Source organism: Dermatophagoides pteronyssinus, unplaced genomic scaffold, assembly GCF_027571235.1.
Source record: "Dermatophagoides pteronyssinus isolate colony J.1.1.1.1 unplaced genomic scaffold, Derpt_VIB-CSIC_2022.12 sq0001, whole genome shotgun sequence".
Classification (NCBI taxonomy): domain Eukaryota; kingdom Metazoa; phylum Arthropoda; class Arachnida; order Sarcoptiformes; family Pyroglyphidae; genus Dermatophagoides; species Dermatophagoides pteronyssinus.
Window position 1 is genome coordinate 228,874 of NW_027461525.1, and position 20,462 is coordinate 249,335.

Here is a 20,462-nt window from a genome sequence, read left to right on the forward strand (position 1 = left end):
TATGGTTTGTTTCGTTTTTAGAATTTTTTTGTTGTGTGTGTGTTTGAATAGATTGCACACACACACATTGAGAATATACGGGCGTATAAGGACACCAACACACACATTGAAAAAAGAAGAAAGAAAGAATTTGGCTCGTCACCATCGTCATTTATTTTCGGCAAACCAAACACTAAACCAACTGACAACCGAAAAACAACAACTTTGTTGATAGTGGTGCATTAGTACTGGGATGCTACATACATTCACTGGTAGGGATAATAATGTTTTTATATTGGGCCAATTGGGAAGTGGCCAACTGGGCACCATCAACAAACAACAACAACCAAAATCACTTATTCACACAATGCAAACACACACATGATATTTTTGATAGCTATTTTGAGATGCAAACCAAAAAAAAAAACTTGAACACCGAAAATAAAAGCGAGCCATCAAATCAAACACACTAAACTAAACCAAACTGAACAACGAAAGAATGAATAGAGAAAGATAATTTAAATTTCTTTACGTTTCGTTTCTTTTTCAAGAATCTGATGATGATCGGCATCATTGTAAAATGGATGTTTCTTTATGCTCTGTGTGTCTGTGTGTGTGATGTATTTGAAATGAGGCAAATAATACTGAATCGGTTGGTTAGTTAGTTTTTGTTTTGTTTTGTTTCACACAAACAAACAAACAAACAAACGGACTGCTAGACAAATTCTTTCTCTTGGTTAGATGGATGGTTGGATGGTTGATTGAATGATGGAATGCCGTATGTGAATGATGTTTGCCAGTTTTTTTGTTGTTGTTGTTTTGATTTGGCCTTTTTTTTGAATGAAAACAAAGCGACAACAACAACAACAAAAATGACTAAGAAAAAAAAACAAAAAAAGGGGGACGGCTATTTTTAGGTAATCATTATATATTCTCATGATGTGTGTGGATGATTCTTGATGTTGGTCCAACAAAAAAAAATTCAAACTGTTGAATCACTGTGTTTATAACAAACTTTTGGCAATCTAACATATAGCATATGCAACACATATTCTTATGTGAATGTTTGTTTGTTTGATTGTTGATGTTTCATTAGGCTGCTAACCATTGGCTATTTGGTTGATGTTTAATGTTTTATTATTGCATAATTCAATGAATGAATGAATATGACATGGCTGCAGCTTATGATGATGATAAGTTCCGGAGGTCATTGAACGTCATTAAATGTCGATGCTTCACATAATGTCCATTTTTGTTTTTTGGTTTTTGTAATTCATGTCCATTAATAGAAACATGCACACAGAGAGAGATGAGGAAATGGAATTTTCTTTTTTCTTTTTTGAGGAAAGAATCTTGGCATCTTGTAATATAATCGAGAGAGAGAGAGAGAGTGATGTATATTTTTGGATATTTTCGTTGTTGTTGCTGTTTTACTAAATTCTTGTTGTTCTATGTTTATCTCAATTCTGTTCTTTTTTACATCTTTTTATTATCTTCTTTTTTTTGCGAAAAAAATGTCTAAATTCGGTTTTTGTTCTCGAGATTTTTCATTCCAGATCTCACTGAAGATTACATTACATTTTTACACTTTGTTTTTTCTATTCTCTCAAGGTTGGTGACCGGCCATTTTTAGCTGCACACCAGAAAACATGCGATAAAATTGTCTAGCCTTTTTTGTTGTTGTTATCACTGATATTATTATATGAATATAATTAGTCAAAACAAAATCAATCGAAGCAAAATCAATATTTCGCCTCTCTAATCAATATGTTTCCGTATGTGTAAGTGTGTGTAGTATTTGTGTTGATTAAATGTAAAAATAGCCAATTACAAAAAAAACGACCATTGTAATTGATTAATTGAATTTTTGTTTTGTTTGTTTGCGTTCGGTTGATTGATAAAATTATGACCAAAATTTTTTTCCAGGAAAAATAATTTTAGTTAGTTAAGGACAATTTCTCCCTCTAAACACCAACCAGCAAACACACTGGTTAAATGATTACATCCTTTCTGGCCAGTTACATTTTATCATTGATCAAAATCGATGTCGTTTTTTTGTTTCGTTCGTTTTTCGTTTTTCATTTTTGGTTTGGTAATGACTGGAAATTAGGTTAAACCATTTTTGATAATAATAATTATATAATAATGATGTTTGTTTCACCGGATTCATGAAACTGGCCAATGTGATAACAAACAGCAGCCAGGCAAGGCTATAGCAAAACAAAATTCATTTTCACTTTTTTTATAGCCAGCTGGTCAATCAAATTGAACAAAAAACGAAAATTACGCAAACGAAAAATTATTCTCCCATATTTGCAATTCTTTTAGTTTATTTTTTTGGCTGTTGATTTTCACTTTAGTTTTTTTTCATTGTTTTTTCACACTCAATAATATTCCACCAATCGAATTTATAAATCGTCGTTTTGTCGTCGTCGGTTTTAACATGACAAATCACAGTATGTTTCGTATTCTAAATACAAAAAATACAAAAATATCGACAAGCATCGAAAGAATGACAAGAAGAAGAAGAAGAAGATCGATCGATTTTGATTATCGGTCTTATAATAATGATGATGATTATCGTTTTTTTTGTTAGTGTTGGACCATTGGTCATTATTGTACGTGGCACACGCGTTTGCTTTGCTAGATTTCTGTATTTGCTAGATGAAGAGAGGGTGTCCAGCAAAAATCATAGAAGAGAAAAAAAATGATGAATGATCCTGGCAACCAATGTCCAGTGTTAAAAATATTTTTTTTTTCTCCCACTACACTACCACCACTACACAATCATTTATTAATATTAGTTTTTTTCATTTCATTTTTTGACCAATTTGTTTGAGATGGACACAGAAAATGATGATGAAAAAGCAGATGAAAAAAAAAACCATTTTTATTTTTCAAAATTACAATTGATTTTCTTTTCGCTCGATTATTATAAATGATTTTATTGATGATGATGGTGAAAATGAAATTAATTGTTCCATATTGGTGTGTGTGTGTGTTGTATGTATCATCATCGTCGTCGTCATCGTGTTTGATTGAATAATATGAATGATTACCATTATTGTTTGTTTGTTTGGTTTGATTGTATAATCGTTATGCGCCAAGAAAGCCGCAACGAATCAAAAATCAAAAAATCAAAACCACACTTACACATTACATAGACACTGATTCACATATTGGTCATCCGGTTGACCTAAATTTTCTGCTGTTTTTTTCATTCGATTCACACACACAAATGATGGGTGGATGATTTTGACCAATTTGTTGCTCAATGTTTTTCTTTCACTTTCATCATCATCATATATGACCACTACCGATTCCTAAACGTTTTTGTTGTTTCGATGGCTCTTTTTTTCTTCTCTAAAACTTTAACACGCGTCGTCGTCATTTCCATTTTTTCTTTCTTTCATTTTTTGACTTTCGAATGCGATATCATTGGTTTTTTTTGGTCATCATTATTCTCTAGTCTGACCACATGTCTAGACCTCTTGACTCGCCATATGTGTGATGTGTTTGTGTGTGTGTAATAAATGTGTTTTCAAAGACCATTGACCAGATGATGATGATGATGATGATGATAATAAAGATGGGTACTTCATTAAAATCAATTTGAGTTGACAACAACATCATCATCAAAAAAAAAGCTACATTTTGCAGATGTTTATTTGTTGATGGTCAGAATCTATCTAAAAGCGTCCGTTTTCAATTTTTCTCTGTATGTTTGTTTCTCATTGACTTTTATTGACTATTTTTTCTCTTTTGCTTGTATCTTGTCATCACTTAATCATAATCAATTTATCCCAACTAAAAACATCCAAACAAAAATAACCCAAAAAATGAATGAATCTTGTCTTGTTTTTTTGTTCTCACCCCTTTTTATTATGACATATTTCAACATTCCCCTTTTCTATCAATTGTAGAATTTGTTTTTTTTTCAAAAATTTTTTCTCTGAATTAATTCTATGATCTTTATATATCCGAAAAAACCCCCCATTAGCTTCAGCTTACGAGGATATGAATGATGATGAACCCGACCCATTATATTGCAGCCAATCATCAGCAAATAAAGTGCCCAAGCTAATTATTAAAAATTCCCAGACGCCCATTATTCACCAAAATAAAACCCAAACCATATCATCCGAATCAATCATCAATGATGATGATGGTATCAACCAAAATCACAATAAAAATGATTTAATAAAATGTTTTCCCAACCAATCTTCCTCGGGTGATGGTTCTTCTTCTTTAAATCTTTCTTCATCTTTTCCTGCTTGTTTCAATTCTAAACCAACAACTATCACCACCACCACCACCACCACCACAGCCTCTTTGAATCAACAACTTAAAAAAACAACAACTGCTGCCAATTCTGGCCATTTACTAAATATTACTTATAATAATGAAGATAAATTAATTTGTGGTCAATGTTTAAGTGATTTTTCATTATCAAATATTATACAATTTATTAATCATAAAGTTATTAATAATAATTGTTGTTCATCATCATCATTATCATTATCAACAAAAAAATTACAATCTCTTATGAATAATGTTGATAATTTTGCAAATGATGATGATGATGATGATTGTTGTTCTTGTATTTCCGATAATGATAATGATGATAATTCAACAAAAACAACAACAAATACTGCCACGACAACAACAACAACTATGATAACACCGGTGATTATTGATTTAAAAACAACAAAATCCACATCAACAACAACAACAGTTTCATCAATTAATAACAGCAACAACAACGATAAAGATGTTAATGGTGATGATGATATTAGTGAGTCAGTGCCTTCATCTATTTCCACCTACAAAGATCCAAACAACAGCAACAACAACAATAATAATAATCATCCAAACGAGGATAATATCCATAATGATGGCGAAAATAATGAAATTATTATAACTAATCCGGATAAGGAGAAAAATCCAAATAACGTTATGATGATGGACATTGATATAAAAAAGGAGCTAGCAGCAGATTCATCGTTGAATAATAATGAAGAAATTATGGAACAAACAACAGATGATGATGATGATGGTGATGAACAAACAAAAGTCAATTATGAAAATGTTGATGAAAATGATAATGGTGAAAAGGAGAAAACAAAACATATGAATAAAATGAATGAAAATAATTTAATCCAAAATAATGATGATGATGATACTATTAGTAGTCATGATGATAATCAAATGGATATGACATTGACCACCACTAGTACTGCTAATAAAAATATTGTTGCTGTTGTTGATGATAAACGACCGGAAGATATTATTGAATCATCCATTGAAATTGAAATTGATTCAAATGAAAAAACTAGTCGACAAAATAACAATGATGATGATGATACGATAATTAATAATAGACAAAATAAGCAATATGGACAACCAAAACAACAAATTTGTCCTCGAAAACATCGTCCTCGTAATCATAATCATTCATGTAGTCATTTAAGAAAACAATGTAAACATTATCAATTACGTGCCTTATTGAGTCAACCATTAACAACAACAACAACGATGATGAATAATCAACAACAACAAAATACAATTTCAGGTGAGAAATAATAACAACAACAACAACAACTGAATCAAGTCACAATACACAAAAACAAACATAATTAAGTAATACAAAGACAATAATAATAAGAAAAAAGTTTTTAATAATGAAAAAACTTTACACAAAAAAAAGATGTGACAATATATTGGTCATCATGATCATCACACACACATATATGCGACAACATATATTTCATCAAATGTTTGATGATGGTTACGTAATTAAGAAATTTTTTTCATTTACTCAATGTTTTTTACCTGTGTGTGTGAATGAGTGCATGCCCAAGCAAGAAAAAATTGTTATTAATTGTAATTTTACCTGACAAAAAAAAATGTCCAAATTGAAGATGATTTTCTTTTCTTTTCCTTTTTGTAATGTGATTAATGTTCATTTGTTGTTCATATGTCTATATTTGTTTGTGTGTGATAGGTTTGGTTTCTTTTTTTTTCTTTTGATCATTATTGCTTTCCCCCTTTTTTTTGAATGAATGACCATTCAGAAATATATGGACATCATTGATGAAACAAACAACAATTGACATATACGTCACATACACAGACAGGGTCAAATAATAATCATCATTATTATCATCCTACTCTACTTTTTTTTTCCATTTTAAGGATTTTTTTTCTTTAAAAAAAGACAATTTTTCATTTTTTTTGTTCATTCGGGAATACACCTTCAGGATGATGATCATCATCATCAACTGGACAATCGAATTGAATGAAAAAGTTAATCCGGCTAAAATGAAATGATTTTTTTTTTCCTTTTTGATTTTTCAGTCAAGTGTTAGGGCGTTAATTTTATTTTTTTTAAAAACTTTTTTTGCTGAAAAATGGTTTTTTCTTTTCATTCAATTTCACTTTGCTGCATCACATAAGCCTTCTTTACACAATTGATGATGATTGGTAGTGATGGTGGTGATTTGATGTTAAAGTCATTCTTTTTTTTTCGTTTGAAAGATTTTGAAAAGTAGCCACCACCATCACACATAGATAGATATAAATTTCAAATGGCCAGTCATTTTTCTGAATTGTCAGTGAAAATAAATGATGATGCCCGGCTATTGATATGTGATGTGCAAAATCTCATTGCATTTTAGTCCTCTGAATTGATTTAAAATTAGACTCTCTCTCTCTCTCTCCGTGTGTGTGTGATTGGATTGTTTTTAGAAAGAATTTCGAAAAAAAAAGATTTGCATCTGGACATTTAAACCAAAAACAAAAACAAAAAAACAGCAGCAGCCATATATCATTTGGTTTTTGGCATTTTAACTAACCACATTCTAAATCTAATTTTGTTTTTTTTTGGCTGGCCATCTTCTTTTCAAATGGTCAAAATTTTAAATCGATTTTTTTCTCTCTTTCAAATTTTCCATTCATTTCATTCATTCATTCAACAAAAAATTTCATTAAATTTGTTCAAAAAGTCTACTAAAATTCACAAAAAAAAAAACGTTTCAATCGGTTGTGGTGAATGTTGTTTTTTATTTATTGATGATGATCATCAATTTACAGTAGCCAATTTCGTAAGCATCTTTCATTCATTCATTCATTGATTGTGTGTAAAGTGGGTGATTAGTCAATTAGCAGTCAAACTTTGAATGCATTCACTTTCTTTCTTTTCATTCACTACTCTACTCATTTTTCATTGCTGAATTTATTCAAAATAGTTAGTCAGTTAATCAGTTTTGGAGATACAAAAAGTTTAATTAATGTTACACGGACATCACACTTTCAAAGTGATGCAGATTAATATCGATCTGAATCAAACTAAATGAAATGTTGTTGTTGTTGTTGTTATACGGTAATTAAACATTTGTCCATTAAACAACAACAACAACTTTAACATAGTAGGAAACAAGGAAAAGATGAATGGTGAATTTCGATAGAAAAAATATATTTCTTGACAGGCCGTTGTCCGTTTAACACATGGTGTTCATAATCAAATTGATTTGAATGAATGAATAGGAAAAACAATTCCTGTTGATCGAATTCAATTCAATTTGTAACAAACAAATTTTGATGATGATCTTTGCTTCGTGTTTGGTTAGTGTTTGATTCAAGAAAAAAAAATTGATTGAAATGGCCATCACATATATCGCGAGTGGATGAGACTTTTATATTCGAGAAGTTATGTTACGTTTTTTTACGTAACATTCACACTAATGATCTTTTTCATTTTCAGTATGTTTCGATTTCCATTTTTTTTTTTTTTTGGTTTTCATCGTTTGTCAAATAAATAAAAAAAAGATAATAGATTTTTTTTTGTTTTGTTCGCTACTTTCAATTGTCTATTCTAAACCATATGCCTGCAATGAATAATGAAATAACCAAAACTTTAGGTCAATCGATATGACAATTTTTCGTTTTCATTTGATATAGTTGAGTTGTTGTTTGGTGGTGAATTTTTGGTGGTAGATCATTCATCTTAGATGATGATCATGATGATGATCATCATCATTAATCATGATACATCTTGAAAATGAAATGAAATGAAATGAAATGAATGAATGAAATGTATATCTATTTTCATTTTTATTCAGTCATTTTTGGCAAACTTTGTTGTTTTCTGGATGATGATGATGACCATGATTGAATGCGTTTGTTTTTGGCTAAAAAAAACGTTTTTTGTCCCACGTGTATCATCATCGGCGATGATTTTTCTCCATTCGGAAACTTATTAAGAAAATTGATGACAAGTTTGGCGTTTTTCATTTTCATTTGTTTTTAGCTCAGGTCATACAAACCAAACAAATCAATTAATTTGATGATGATGATTATTATTAATCTTTTTAATAGTGATTTTTCAATAAGGTCATCGATCTATTGGATTTTTTTTTCAGAAAAAATCTTTACCTTTGTTTTTTTCTGTGATTGACTGATGATGATTTTTGAATTTTTTTTTCATACTTTGGATAGTTGTCATCCGGATTTTTCTCTCTGTATATTTTTCTTGACACACACACACACCATGTCCAGAATCGGCTAGAATTCAATCACGTTATATGTCATATATGTGTGAAAAAATAGCCCGCTGATCTAATCACCTTAATTGTTTTGCTTCTGTTGCTGCTACTGTTTTTTTTCCAATTCTGTCTGCCAAATCTACATAGGTCGATCGATCGGTCGATTGGATTGATCGGTCCATCAGGTTTTTTTTCGTTCAACAATTTCCAAACATGGACCAACTAACCAAAACAACATTACTTAGTTTGAAGTCCACAGCCTTTTTTGTTGTTGTTGTTGTTATTGTGCGTGAGAATCAACCATTTGATAAATTGAATTCTTTCGTTGGTTGCTGCTGTTGATTAATTCTATTTAATGATTTTGACTTATTTATGGAGCGACAGATTTTTTAGTCAGAGTTCAGTTGCTGCTGGTCGTTGATGGACGTTGAAGAATTTTATTTCATTCATTCAATTCATCACTTTGTTTGGTTTAGTCATTTACCGGAAATTTTCAAATAAATTAAAAAAAAACCTAAACTAAATCTTTTAGCAGATTTTCGTTAGTTGATGAAATTGAATTATTCAATTTTTCGTTTTACAATTTTTGGATTTCCTTGTTTTGTTTTCGTCCACAAACACCGAATGAATGAATGGTACCATACAAGGCTGGCTGGTGATTTATATTAATTATGGATTTTGGTTGGCCAGGAAAAAAATATTACGTTTTTTCGTTCGTTTAATAAAGTAGAAAAAAATAATGATTATTATTATCGTTGATCCTGACTAATGAAATGTTTTTCTATTTTTGGTTATTATGAAATGTTTTTTTCTATTAATTAGCTTTTTGTTCGTCCATTTTGTCGTTGAATGATTGACCCATGGTGCCTCACTTTGTATTAACTAACATTGACTACTTTGATAACAAAAAAGTTTGGTGGCTAGATTGGCTACCACCCTAACTACAATGGACATTTTTTTATTTAATAAAATTTTTTTCTTTCTTTTGGTGTGGATCTATTTTTGGTCACAATTTTTTTTTCATTGCTGGTTGCTCTGGTATATTCGGTGTGTGTTTTCTTGTTTTAGTTTTTTTTTTGCTTTCATTTTGTAATAATGATGTATATTTAGATTGAACAAACGAAAACATCGGGTCAAATGTCCACTTGGAATATACAACAAGTTTAGGGGGAGAATACAGGGTGTAGTACAGATATACAGAAATTGAAATGTTGAAGGAAGAAAATAAGAAAGAATGAAAAAAACCGTTACAGTCCACAAAATAATAATGATAATAATTGTCCACCACCACCACCACTGTGAATGTGAACTAATGGGAACCAAAGTCTTGTAGTTTTTTTCTTCCCTATTACTACTCATTATGTAATCATTATTCATTTATGATGAAAAGATGTTTATTTCTCTCCGGATTTCTCGTTATTTCCCCCGGAACATACATTTACAATTCAGCGACCGTTATTTTTTCTACTTTTTTTTACGGAACGATGAAAAAAAAACTTTTCAATAACACTGACAAGGTCAGCACATCGGTCAATCATAATTTTTTTTCATTCATTGATAAATCCATAATGTCAAAGGCCATTGCTCTTGGCCATCATCTGAGAAAAAAGAAACAACAACAACCAAAACTTATTACATAACGTTCTTCTAATGTTATATCCTGTTTTTATTTCGATTTTTTCCTTTCTTTCATTTCGTTGGCTAAAAATGAAAGAAAGAAATCATCATCATTGTCCAAAATGGAAAAAGAAGAAAGTTTCTTGCTTTCGACCATCTGGTCTGATCTGGTTTACCAGGAACTTTTTTCTCGTTTTCTTTTCTTCAGTGGTACAATCATTCACACACAAACATCTTCTTTTGTTCGGTTCGGGTCCTTTTCGAAAATATTGAAGTTTTTTTTCTCTGCAACAACAACAACAACGAAAGGTTATCATCATCATCATCATAATCATTCTGAACAACAATTGAAATCAAGTCAATGTTATGCTCTTTTTTTTCTTCTGTAAAAACAGAAAAAAGTTTCCCTTGTGAAGAAGAAGAAGAAGATGTTCTTTTCTATTCAATTCAATTCATCAATGATCACTGGACCAAGTCTTTTCTTTTTTCTGATCCTTCTTCATCAACGTTGATGATGAATTCAAACCAGAAAAAAAGTTTCTAACGACAAATGTTTCAAATGGACAAGTAATGAAAAGAAATTGATAAGAAAAATACTTTTTTGTCTGCTTGCTGCATAATAATTCTTTTATTGCGTAACAACCGCAAAGTATCATCATCATTGAATGATGATGATCATTACCAGTTGTTGTTCTGGTTGCTGTTGGTGGTTTATGATTGAAAAGAAAAATAGAAGTAGTCATTATTATTATCATCGGTCGCCATACGCTGAAAACTATTACAGTTTTGAAAATCCGATTTTTTTTCTACTCTCGATAACCATATAGTGTGTGTGTGGATACAAATAGCCACAATATAATTTATTGACTTTTTTTTTGTTTTGGTTCAACTTGAAATCATGTTGTTGTCAATTTTGGTTTCCAGTTCATTTCTCAACATAGATATTTGATAGATATTTATAATGTCCAGTACGATCGCGTGTACGCGATTTATTTATTTATTTGTGTTTGTTGCTTGTTTGGTACGTGTTTAAGTGTGTGTGGGTGGATATATAACAATAGAAAAATAAATACTTGGAAATTGGATGACGATGAAAACACACACACACACTCAACACATCAATTGGTGATAATAATAATACATTACATTACAATACAAATTTAAATTATAACATTGTATTTATGAAAGGGAGCAAAAAATAACGTTTTTTTTTTCGGTGACAAATGTAATGATGATGATGATGATTGAAAAAAAAAATCTAATTGATTGATTGATTGATTGGTTATTTGATACATTTTTTCTTCTCATTGTCAAACTGTCTGTCTGTGTGTGTGTGTGTGGGTGTAATCGAAGTTTAAAAAGTGGGAAAAAAAATTTGAAAATCTTTTTGGTTTACGCAAATATTTGATCATTGTTTTTCATCATTTCATTTCATTTCATGTTTTTTTAAACAAGAATCGTGACAATATGTCATTTTACTAGTTCGGAAACGAATTTCCATTATCTTTTTTATTTTTCTCTGTTCAAAGAATCCAGAAAAAAAGGTACCATTTTAGTTTGTTTGAAAATTTAATTTATGTTTACTTTTTTCGATTTCCATTTCAATTCTGTGTTTCCTGTCTATTTTGGTTTTTTGGTTTTAAATTTTTTTAAAAAATTTTAAAACCTATCGATTTACTGCTGCCATATTCAACCACCAAAAAACACTGATAACGATGAGCTTCACTGACCATAAATATTATAATGTTTTTTCCACACACACACCGGAACTTCTAGCAAATCTTATCAGTTTACCAACAAAAAAAAAAAGATTTTAAATTTTAAATTTTCAACAAAAATAAAAATCATCATTTTGAAAATGCCTTTCAGGCAACTTTTGATTCTTTTTCTCCATTCATTCATTCATTCAATATTCAATATGCAACGAAATTTTTTTCCCAAAATTCTTTTCTTTCTTCTAAATCTCTGGTTAGAAGTTACCTTCAGAAGATGATTGCTCGAGAAAAAAAAAGTTGAGTGATTTTTTTCCTCTGAATAAAAAAAATCAGGAGAAATAAACGATCTTCGTTGTCGTTATTTTTAGCTTTTTTTCTCTACTCCCAAATCGTTATGTATTTTTTTTGTTGTTGCTGTTGTTCGGGTAATATTTGTTGAAATTATGACCGTCATAATAATAATACCCGATATGCTTATTGCTTTTTTTGCCTTGAATTGCTTTTTTTTTGCCTTGGATCTTGTTTCTGGATCGGTATAAATGATGATGATGATGATTTAGTAAATCCAACGGACATTTTGACATGTCCATGACATTTTAGTTTGTTGTCAAATATACAATCATTAACCAGGAAAGAAAAAAAATATTGAAATTTTTCATTTTTTTTTACAACTTTTACTTCCTGTTTCACTTGTGTGTGTGTATTTGTCTATGGTGATTATATAAAAGCAAGCGAGGGTAAAAAAAATTTTTTTTTTAAGAAAATCAAATTTACAATCGACCAGTGTGTGACAATGACAATGATGGATGATGATCATCATCATCATCGATAATATCCATAAATGAAAGGAAAAAAAATCTATAAAAAAAACTGATCCAGTCCAGTCACTTGAATTTGTTCGTTCGAAATAAAAAGTTTGCAAGCATAACCAACCAAAAATGATGATGATGATCATCCCCTGTATACAACAACTTGATAACAGTATAAGAGAGTTACTCTTTTCAACGAAAAATGTGGATGTATTTTTTTTGATATAACTTGCGGCTATATGTGTTGTATGATGTTTTTTCATTTTCTTTACTCTGGACTTTTTTTTTTTTTTTTTGATTATTCAGAAAAATTTTGTTGTTGTCATTGTTATTTACTATGAATTATCTTTGCATATTTTTTTTTTTTTTTTTTTTTGGTGAATAAAATAGACATTTTCTTTCATACTCTCTCTCTCTCTCTCTCTGATGTTGCACCATATCTCTTTCATCCAAAAGATGATGAATCGAGTTTTTTTTCCATCGTTTCGTTGTTGTTTGTGAAAAAAATCAATCGATTTTTGGTCCGATTATTTTGTTCCAAAACAAAACAAAACACGCGACAACATCAATGATGTGATGTTTCTTTCGTTGTTTAGGTTATCACACACAAACACACGACGGTCGTTTGTTAAGCAAATCTTGCTTCCCCATACCCTTAGATCATACATAGATGATGATCATTAGATGTAATTTTAATATGAAAAAAATGAAAAAATTGAAAATTCATCATTGATACACACACATGTCATTTCTATCGGGTTATTCAATGATGTTTGATGTAAGCTCGCGCGCTAGAGTTGACCTTTGTGATCGATATTTGTTGACTTGGTTGATTTTTAATTGATTTTTTTCATTGATGATAATGGTGGCGGTGGTGGTGTTATTGTTGTCAAGTTTGTATGAAAAAAAAATATTCAAATTTTCTGTTGTTTGGTTGTTCACATGAACTTTACATGTCACATTCAATTATTGTTTGTTTGTTTGTTCCTGGTTTTTTTTCGCTGATGATGATTTCCCTATGTCACCATTGGATTACCGAATCGTTAAAAGTCATTGGAGATTTGTATTTTTGGAAAAAATGAAAACTTTTTTATTATTTGCAAATGATGTTTGGGGTTAAAAATATTGAATGATGGAAATGGTGTTTGGTTGGTGTGATGTATGGAATACCGAATGACTTTTTTTTTCATTGCATGACATTTGAAAATCATTAATCAAAAATTTTCGTTTTTAAAATTGAAAATTTCTTTTGCAAAAATTCGTTGGTTTTTTGAAAAATTAATTTTTTTTTTTCAATTTTCTGTTTTTCTTTTCTGAATTTTTTCTAGAACCAAATTCACAAATATGTAGTACATGTAAAAAAATATTTCAATCACCTTGGCTATTGATGCAACATGCTCAAAATGATCATGGTTTAAAAATTTATGAAGAATTTAATGATGATGATTTTGATTCATTTACAAATGTTGTTACTAACACTTCTGGAACCGGTCTAGATGTTACAAATGATGATTTGATTCAACAACAAAATCCTAAAATGATGATGATGATGAATGGCCATCAATCATTATCATCAACAAATTTGTTACCACCATCAATTAATAAATCAGGCCTTAATGGAAATTCATCACAGCTATGGTCAAATGGTCAAACGGCTACTAATCAATCATCAACAACATTACCGGTTAGCAATATTAATAATCTTCAATCAATAGCTGCAATGATGACAACAGCCGGTTTTAATCTAACAACAACACAATTAGAAGCTATATTACGATCATCCGCAGCATCTAGCCAATCATCATCATCAAATCCTCTTTCATCATCAACATTATCTTTGTTACAAGCAATAACTGCAGCGGCAAATGTCGCAACAACTGGTGGCAATAATAGTCAAAATAATCGTCAACAAATTGCCGCTACTAGTCATCAAACAACAGCAGCATCAGCAACAGATCTATTAGGTCATCATCATCAACATCATTTAGCATCTGCAGCCGCATCATCTCATCCTTCAAATGCATTATTAAATGATTTGTATTCGATTGGTGTTGGTGGTGGTGGTGGTCCTCTTAATTCAAACAATGCCAGTCTAGAAACTCAGATGCCACCAACGACGAATCATAAACGAAATGGACATCATCATCATCATCATCATACAAATCCGGTTACATCAATAAACCAACAACATCAAACATTAACTAATTTTACTAATCATTTTTTGGATGGTTCAACAACAACATCTTCGGCAAATGCAGCATTTGATTTATATTCAAAGCAGATGCGACAATTGGCCAATTCAATGACACAACAACAACAACAACAACAACCATCACCATTATCATTGCCACCACCAACAACGGCTTCTGCTGCTGCCATTAATTCAATAACACCGAATTTATCGAATGCTAGTCTGATGAATAATAATACTGCTACTAATAATAATAATAATAATGTTTTATCATCATCAACATCATCAAATACTACCTCCTGTTTACAAACGAATCGTAAAAATCGTTTTCAAGAATCATCATCAACGATTAATAATAATAATAGTAATTCACCGGTAATACTTAGTCCATTGGCACCATCATCATTAAACAACGTTACTGATATAACAAATAGGCAACTATCATCACCATCATTGATGATTAATCAACAACAACAACATTCACGGCCAAATTCAAATTCATCATCATCATCATCTGCAGTGAATCGTTTAACATCACCACCGGTCAATACAAATTTATCATTGAATAATGGTAAAAGATTATTAATCAAAGAAGAAACTGATTCAAATCAATTGAATAAACGTTCTTCGATAGTAGCAGATGATGATTGTAAGGTAAGTCTCTGGGTATTTCGGTTTGTTGTTTTTGTTTCATTCAATAAAATTTTTGAATTTTAAAATGAAATTTTTCCGTTATTTTTATTTCATTTCGTTATTTATAGATTCAACCAAAAGAATCTTCAAACAACAACAACAACAACACATTGAATATACGTAGGCCACTTAAATGTGAATTTTGTGGTTTAGGATTTAAAAAAGTTATGAAATTACGTAGACATTTAAAACGTGTTCATAAAGCTAAAAAATCGAATGGTTATAATAGTAATAATGAACAAAAACAACAAAATGAAAATTCAATTAATAATGATGATGAATGTTCATTGAATAATCAAAATCATCAAGATGATTCATCAACAGTAATCGATAATGATGATGATGATGATGGGGAAAAATCTTCGACAATGATTATTAATGGATCAGAATCTTCACCGCCACTGGCGCCACCACCACAAGATGATGATTCAACACAACAATCAAATCAATCGAATACGATAACAAATAATAATAATAATAATAATGAATCAGTTTCGATTGAAGAAATTGAAGATAATGATGATGATGATGATGATAATGAAGATATGGAAATTGGTGTTGATGAAATTGACGACGACGATGATGATGATGATGATGATGATGATGAAGAACTTGATGAAGAAATTGATGATGATTTGATTAAACTTTCTAAACAAAATAAATGTTTAAATGGTGATTTAATTGCTGAAGATTTATCATCACGGTCATCGGCTAAATTAAGTGATTCTTCATCGATAAAAATTAGTGCAATAACCGATGGAGCTGGACTTCATCAACAACACCAACAACCACTTAATAATAATCATCATTCACCACCATTTTCACCTCGTTCGATTAATAGTGATCAATTTAATCGATCGATTCAAAAACAACCATCAATAACAACAACAAATAATCATCATTCAACAACAACAACAACATTATCAGCCAAAGGAACAAGTGCAATGCTTAATAATAATATGCAAAATTTATTAGGTGAATGGATGGAAAAAATTGGTTTTACAAATATACAATATAATAATGATACTTATAATAAAATTATGGAAGAAAGTAGTAAAGTTTTTACTAATTATTTAAACAATGCATCGAAATCGGAACGGATTAATATGGAAAATTTATTTACAAATAATAATAATAATAATGGTGGTGGTGGTGGTGGACTTTTGGCATTGAATAATTTACTAAACAATAGTAACAACAAGCAACAACAACAATCACCACCAATACCAAGATCATCATCAACAACAACAACAACTAATAATAATGGATTACCATCGAATAATAATCTACTTGGAGCAAATTTTAATGATTTAATGAATAGTTTGCAACAAAATCCAACAAATGCTGCTAATTTAAATATGTTGGCTGGTAGTTTTTTGAATAGTGCCTTTACTGATCCAACATTTGATCCAAAAAAATTGTTAAAATTTGATTTTTTAAATCATGAACAACAACAACAACAACAAACAGCAATGGCAGCAATGGCTGCAAATAATCCAACACTTTATTCCAGTTTATGGCCATCATCAATGGGTCCGAATCCATTTTTAAATTTTTCATCAGCAGCTACCGGTATGAATCCAGAAGCTGCTGTTGAATTTTTACGATCAACAACAAATAAATTATCATCATCATCGGATGTTAATAGTGCCTTTATTAATAATAAAGGTGCTTCAATCGCAAATTTGCCACCACCACCACCATCATTAACACCAACGGCACAAAATCATCATCATCATCATAATAATGGCACAACAACAACAACAAATAGTAATGGTATTCATCATAATAATAATCGTACAAATGGTGCAACATTACGTAATAGTTTACTATCAAATAACAACAATAATAATAATTCTTCATTAACTGGAATTGGTAATCATCATCATCGAAGTAATAATCATCATGGTTTACGTTCGTCCAATACTAATTCATCATCAACAGCGTCAGCAACGACAACTACGGATGGTCGACGAAAAGAACATCGTTTTCGTAATGATACATGTGAATATTGTGGTAAAGTATTTAAAAATTGTTCAAATTTAACTGTACATCGACGTTCACATACTGGTGAGAAACCATATAAATGTGAACTTTGTTCATATGCATGTGCACAAAGTTCCAAATTAACTAGACATATGAAAACACATGGCCGTCATGGTAAAGATGTTTATAAATGTAGATTTTGTGATATGCCATTTTCGGTACCAAGTACATTGGAAAAACATATGAGAAAATGTGTTGTTAATCAAAATAATCGAAATGCAGCGGCAGCGGCTGCAGCAGCCGCTGCTGCTGCTGCTGCAAGTCTTTCCGGTGGACATCATCATCATGCCGCATCACCATTATCGAATGCTGAATTAGCAATATTAATGCAACAACAGCAACAACAACATCAATTACAACAACAATCACATCATCATCATGCCGCATCACATTTACATGGTAGTGGTGGTGCTAGTGTTAATGTACTTTCAAGCGCAAGTTCAGCCACAAGTAATGATAAAGATTCTGATCTATAGTCCCTTTCGTCAAATATCATCATTCAATTCAACAAGAAAAAATATCAAACAATTTGTTTTTTATCAGATGAAGACGAGCTTCTTTCAACAAACAACTACCCGGTCAAATCCAATCATCATCATCATCCCATCTTTATCAATCAATCGATCATCACACCTTTTATCATACCTTAAGCATTTATTATTTGATTTGATACCTTACAGGTGATATAAGTTATATTAAATAATATGTATCTTCTATATATAAATAAATAACCAGTGTAGGAAAATTCATTCAGATTTTTAAAATTCACATCATAATTCTGATTATTACATTTTTTTACCATTATTAAAAAACAAATTTTAAGTCAAACAAAATTACTATTATAAATATCTTTTACACACACACACCTGAACCTGTTGTTTACCTGAAAAATTTTGATCATCATTAATCACCGATGTCAATGAGAAACTGAAACAAAATCATAATGGCCAATGATACTTTCAACATACAAACTAAACAAACATCTCTTTTAATCAACAACAACATTATCTTTTTCAAATCTTCTTTTTTTTTGTTTTGTTAATTCTATTATAATAATTGTTTTTTTTTTTCTTGTTTTTTTTGCTTTGAAAAAAATTTCCTGTCCTGTCCTGCCTGTCAAACAAACAAAAAATTCTTAAATCCATAAAACACACACCACATACACAAACAAACACCAGATTAGCGCAATAGATTTTTGTCGTATTATAATGTCATCATTATTATTTGACAATTTGTAAAGAATTGTTTTTTTAAAAAAAAAAACATCAAACTTAATAACAAAAATTTCATTTTTCTCTTTCTTTCATTCTTTCATTCATTTATCTCTTTGAGGAAATTTTCTTCAACTTCTTCTTCTTCTTCATTATCATTATTGTTTTAGATATAAATTAATTTGTGAAAAAAAACATACAAACAAAAAAAAAACTGAACAAAAATATTTTGATTGTGTCATCATTCATTCATATCGTATTTTCAGTCAACAAATATTGGTATATTTCAAAACAAAAAACACAAAAATCAATCGACACACACTAAAGTATTAGTTGTCCATTGAAAAACATGATACCACCAAATGTAAAACAACAACCTGTATGGCTGCCAATCAGGTAAACTTACACCTGATAACTAAACCGCAATCAGAATTTCTTTTTTCGATTCAAACACACAGCTTCATTTTTTCTTTTTGGAAATAAATTCTTGTTACAACTAATATAACAACTCCTTTCCTTTCCTTTTTCTCTAATTCACAATTTCTTCTCCATTATCATCATTATCATTTGAACAAAAAAACAGAAAAAATTTTTGTCCATTTTTAAATTTGAAAATTAAAAAATTAAAATTAATAAAAACATCACTTTCATTTACAAATCTTGTAATTTTAAAACAACAAAAAAATAATAATGATAATTAAAATAAAATTTTAAAAAATTTAAAAAAAAATTAAAATTTTTTGCTCTCGTTTTTTTGGTTGTCCATTGGATCAAAGGAATGAGAAATTAGCATTTGGATTTTTTTTGGATCACACGCTACCGTATAATTTTGTCTTATGCAATCAATTTTTTGTTCCTGATCGATTCTAACTGAAAAAACAACAACAACAAACCTAAAATACATCTAATTGGCCGGAAAGTGGGCTGTTTTTTGTTTTGTTGTTTTGTTTCGGGAAAGTATGACATGTGTTGTTTTTGTTTTCGCCTGGCCAATTCAATGTATCCAATTCTCAGGTCCATGCCAGGTTTGCTTAAATGTTTTTTTTGTTTTGTTTTCCATTATGATTTGAATTCATTTGGGCTGTCATTTCATTTCATTTTGACACCTATCAGATGTGTATTTTTGGTGGTATCACAATCGCAATAAATTTCAAATTTTTCTTTCTTTCTCTCTCTCTCGTTGTTGCTTGGTTCAATTGAATTTCAAATGAAAAACGATAATAATAATAATAATTATTATTATTTTTCATTTGAACAAAATCGAAAAAATCGACACGATTGAATGGCTATTTCGGTTCAAATGGTATGGCATTTTGTGTTTTCATCATCATCATTCAGAGCTATGTATTTTAAACCATCATGGATAGATTATTGTAGCGTTTTTATTATTTATCGAACAACAACATTGATGACATATTTTCATCATTATCATTCATCATTATCATTCATTCATTCATTATCGGTTGCCCAGGAGGTTAATTGTTATTATTATTAGCAGCAGCAGTTAGTTATTTTTTTTATTAATGTCAACTATTTTATCATCGATCGATTGATCCCTTGTTGTTTTTTCGGTTTGCTTGCTTTACTTGTATAGGAGATATTTATGTTATGTTTTTGTTATATCGACCACCATCATAGTTTCAGTTGATTAATATTAT

The 20,462-nt window shown here is 30.1% G+C and overlaps 1 protein-coding gene across 6 annotated transcripts in view; it reads left to right on the forward strand.

Annotated features, from left to right (window-relative positions):
- Cph (BCL11 transcription factor chronophage) overlaps nucleotides 1-19,462 on the forward strand; it is a 33,640-nt gene extending 14,178 nt beyond the window's left edge. The window contains exons 1-4 of one of the 6 annotated variants that reach the window (XM_075824116.1): nucleotides 3,447-3,697; nucleotides 3,980-5,551; nucleotides 13,992-15,508; nucleotides 15,616-19,462. In XM_075824116.1, the coding sequence (XP_075680231.1) occupies nucleotides 3,997-5,551; nucleotides 13,992-15,508; nucleotides 15,616-18,069 (5,526 nt within the window). In that variant the 5' untranslated portion in view covers nucleotides 3,447-3,697; nucleotides 3,980-3,996 and the 3' untranslated portion in view covers nucleotides 18,070-19,462. Of the gene's footprint in view, nucleotides 1-3,446; nucleotides 3,698-3,979; nucleotides 5,552-13,666; nucleotides 13,823-13,991; nucleotides 15,509-15,615 lie in introns of those variants that run through there. The other 5 variants (XM_075824109.1, XM_027346757.2, XM_075824133.1 and 2 more) reach the window with 5 other exon arrangements.
- The last annotated feature ends 1,000 nt before the right edge of the window (nucleotides 19,463-20,462 follow it).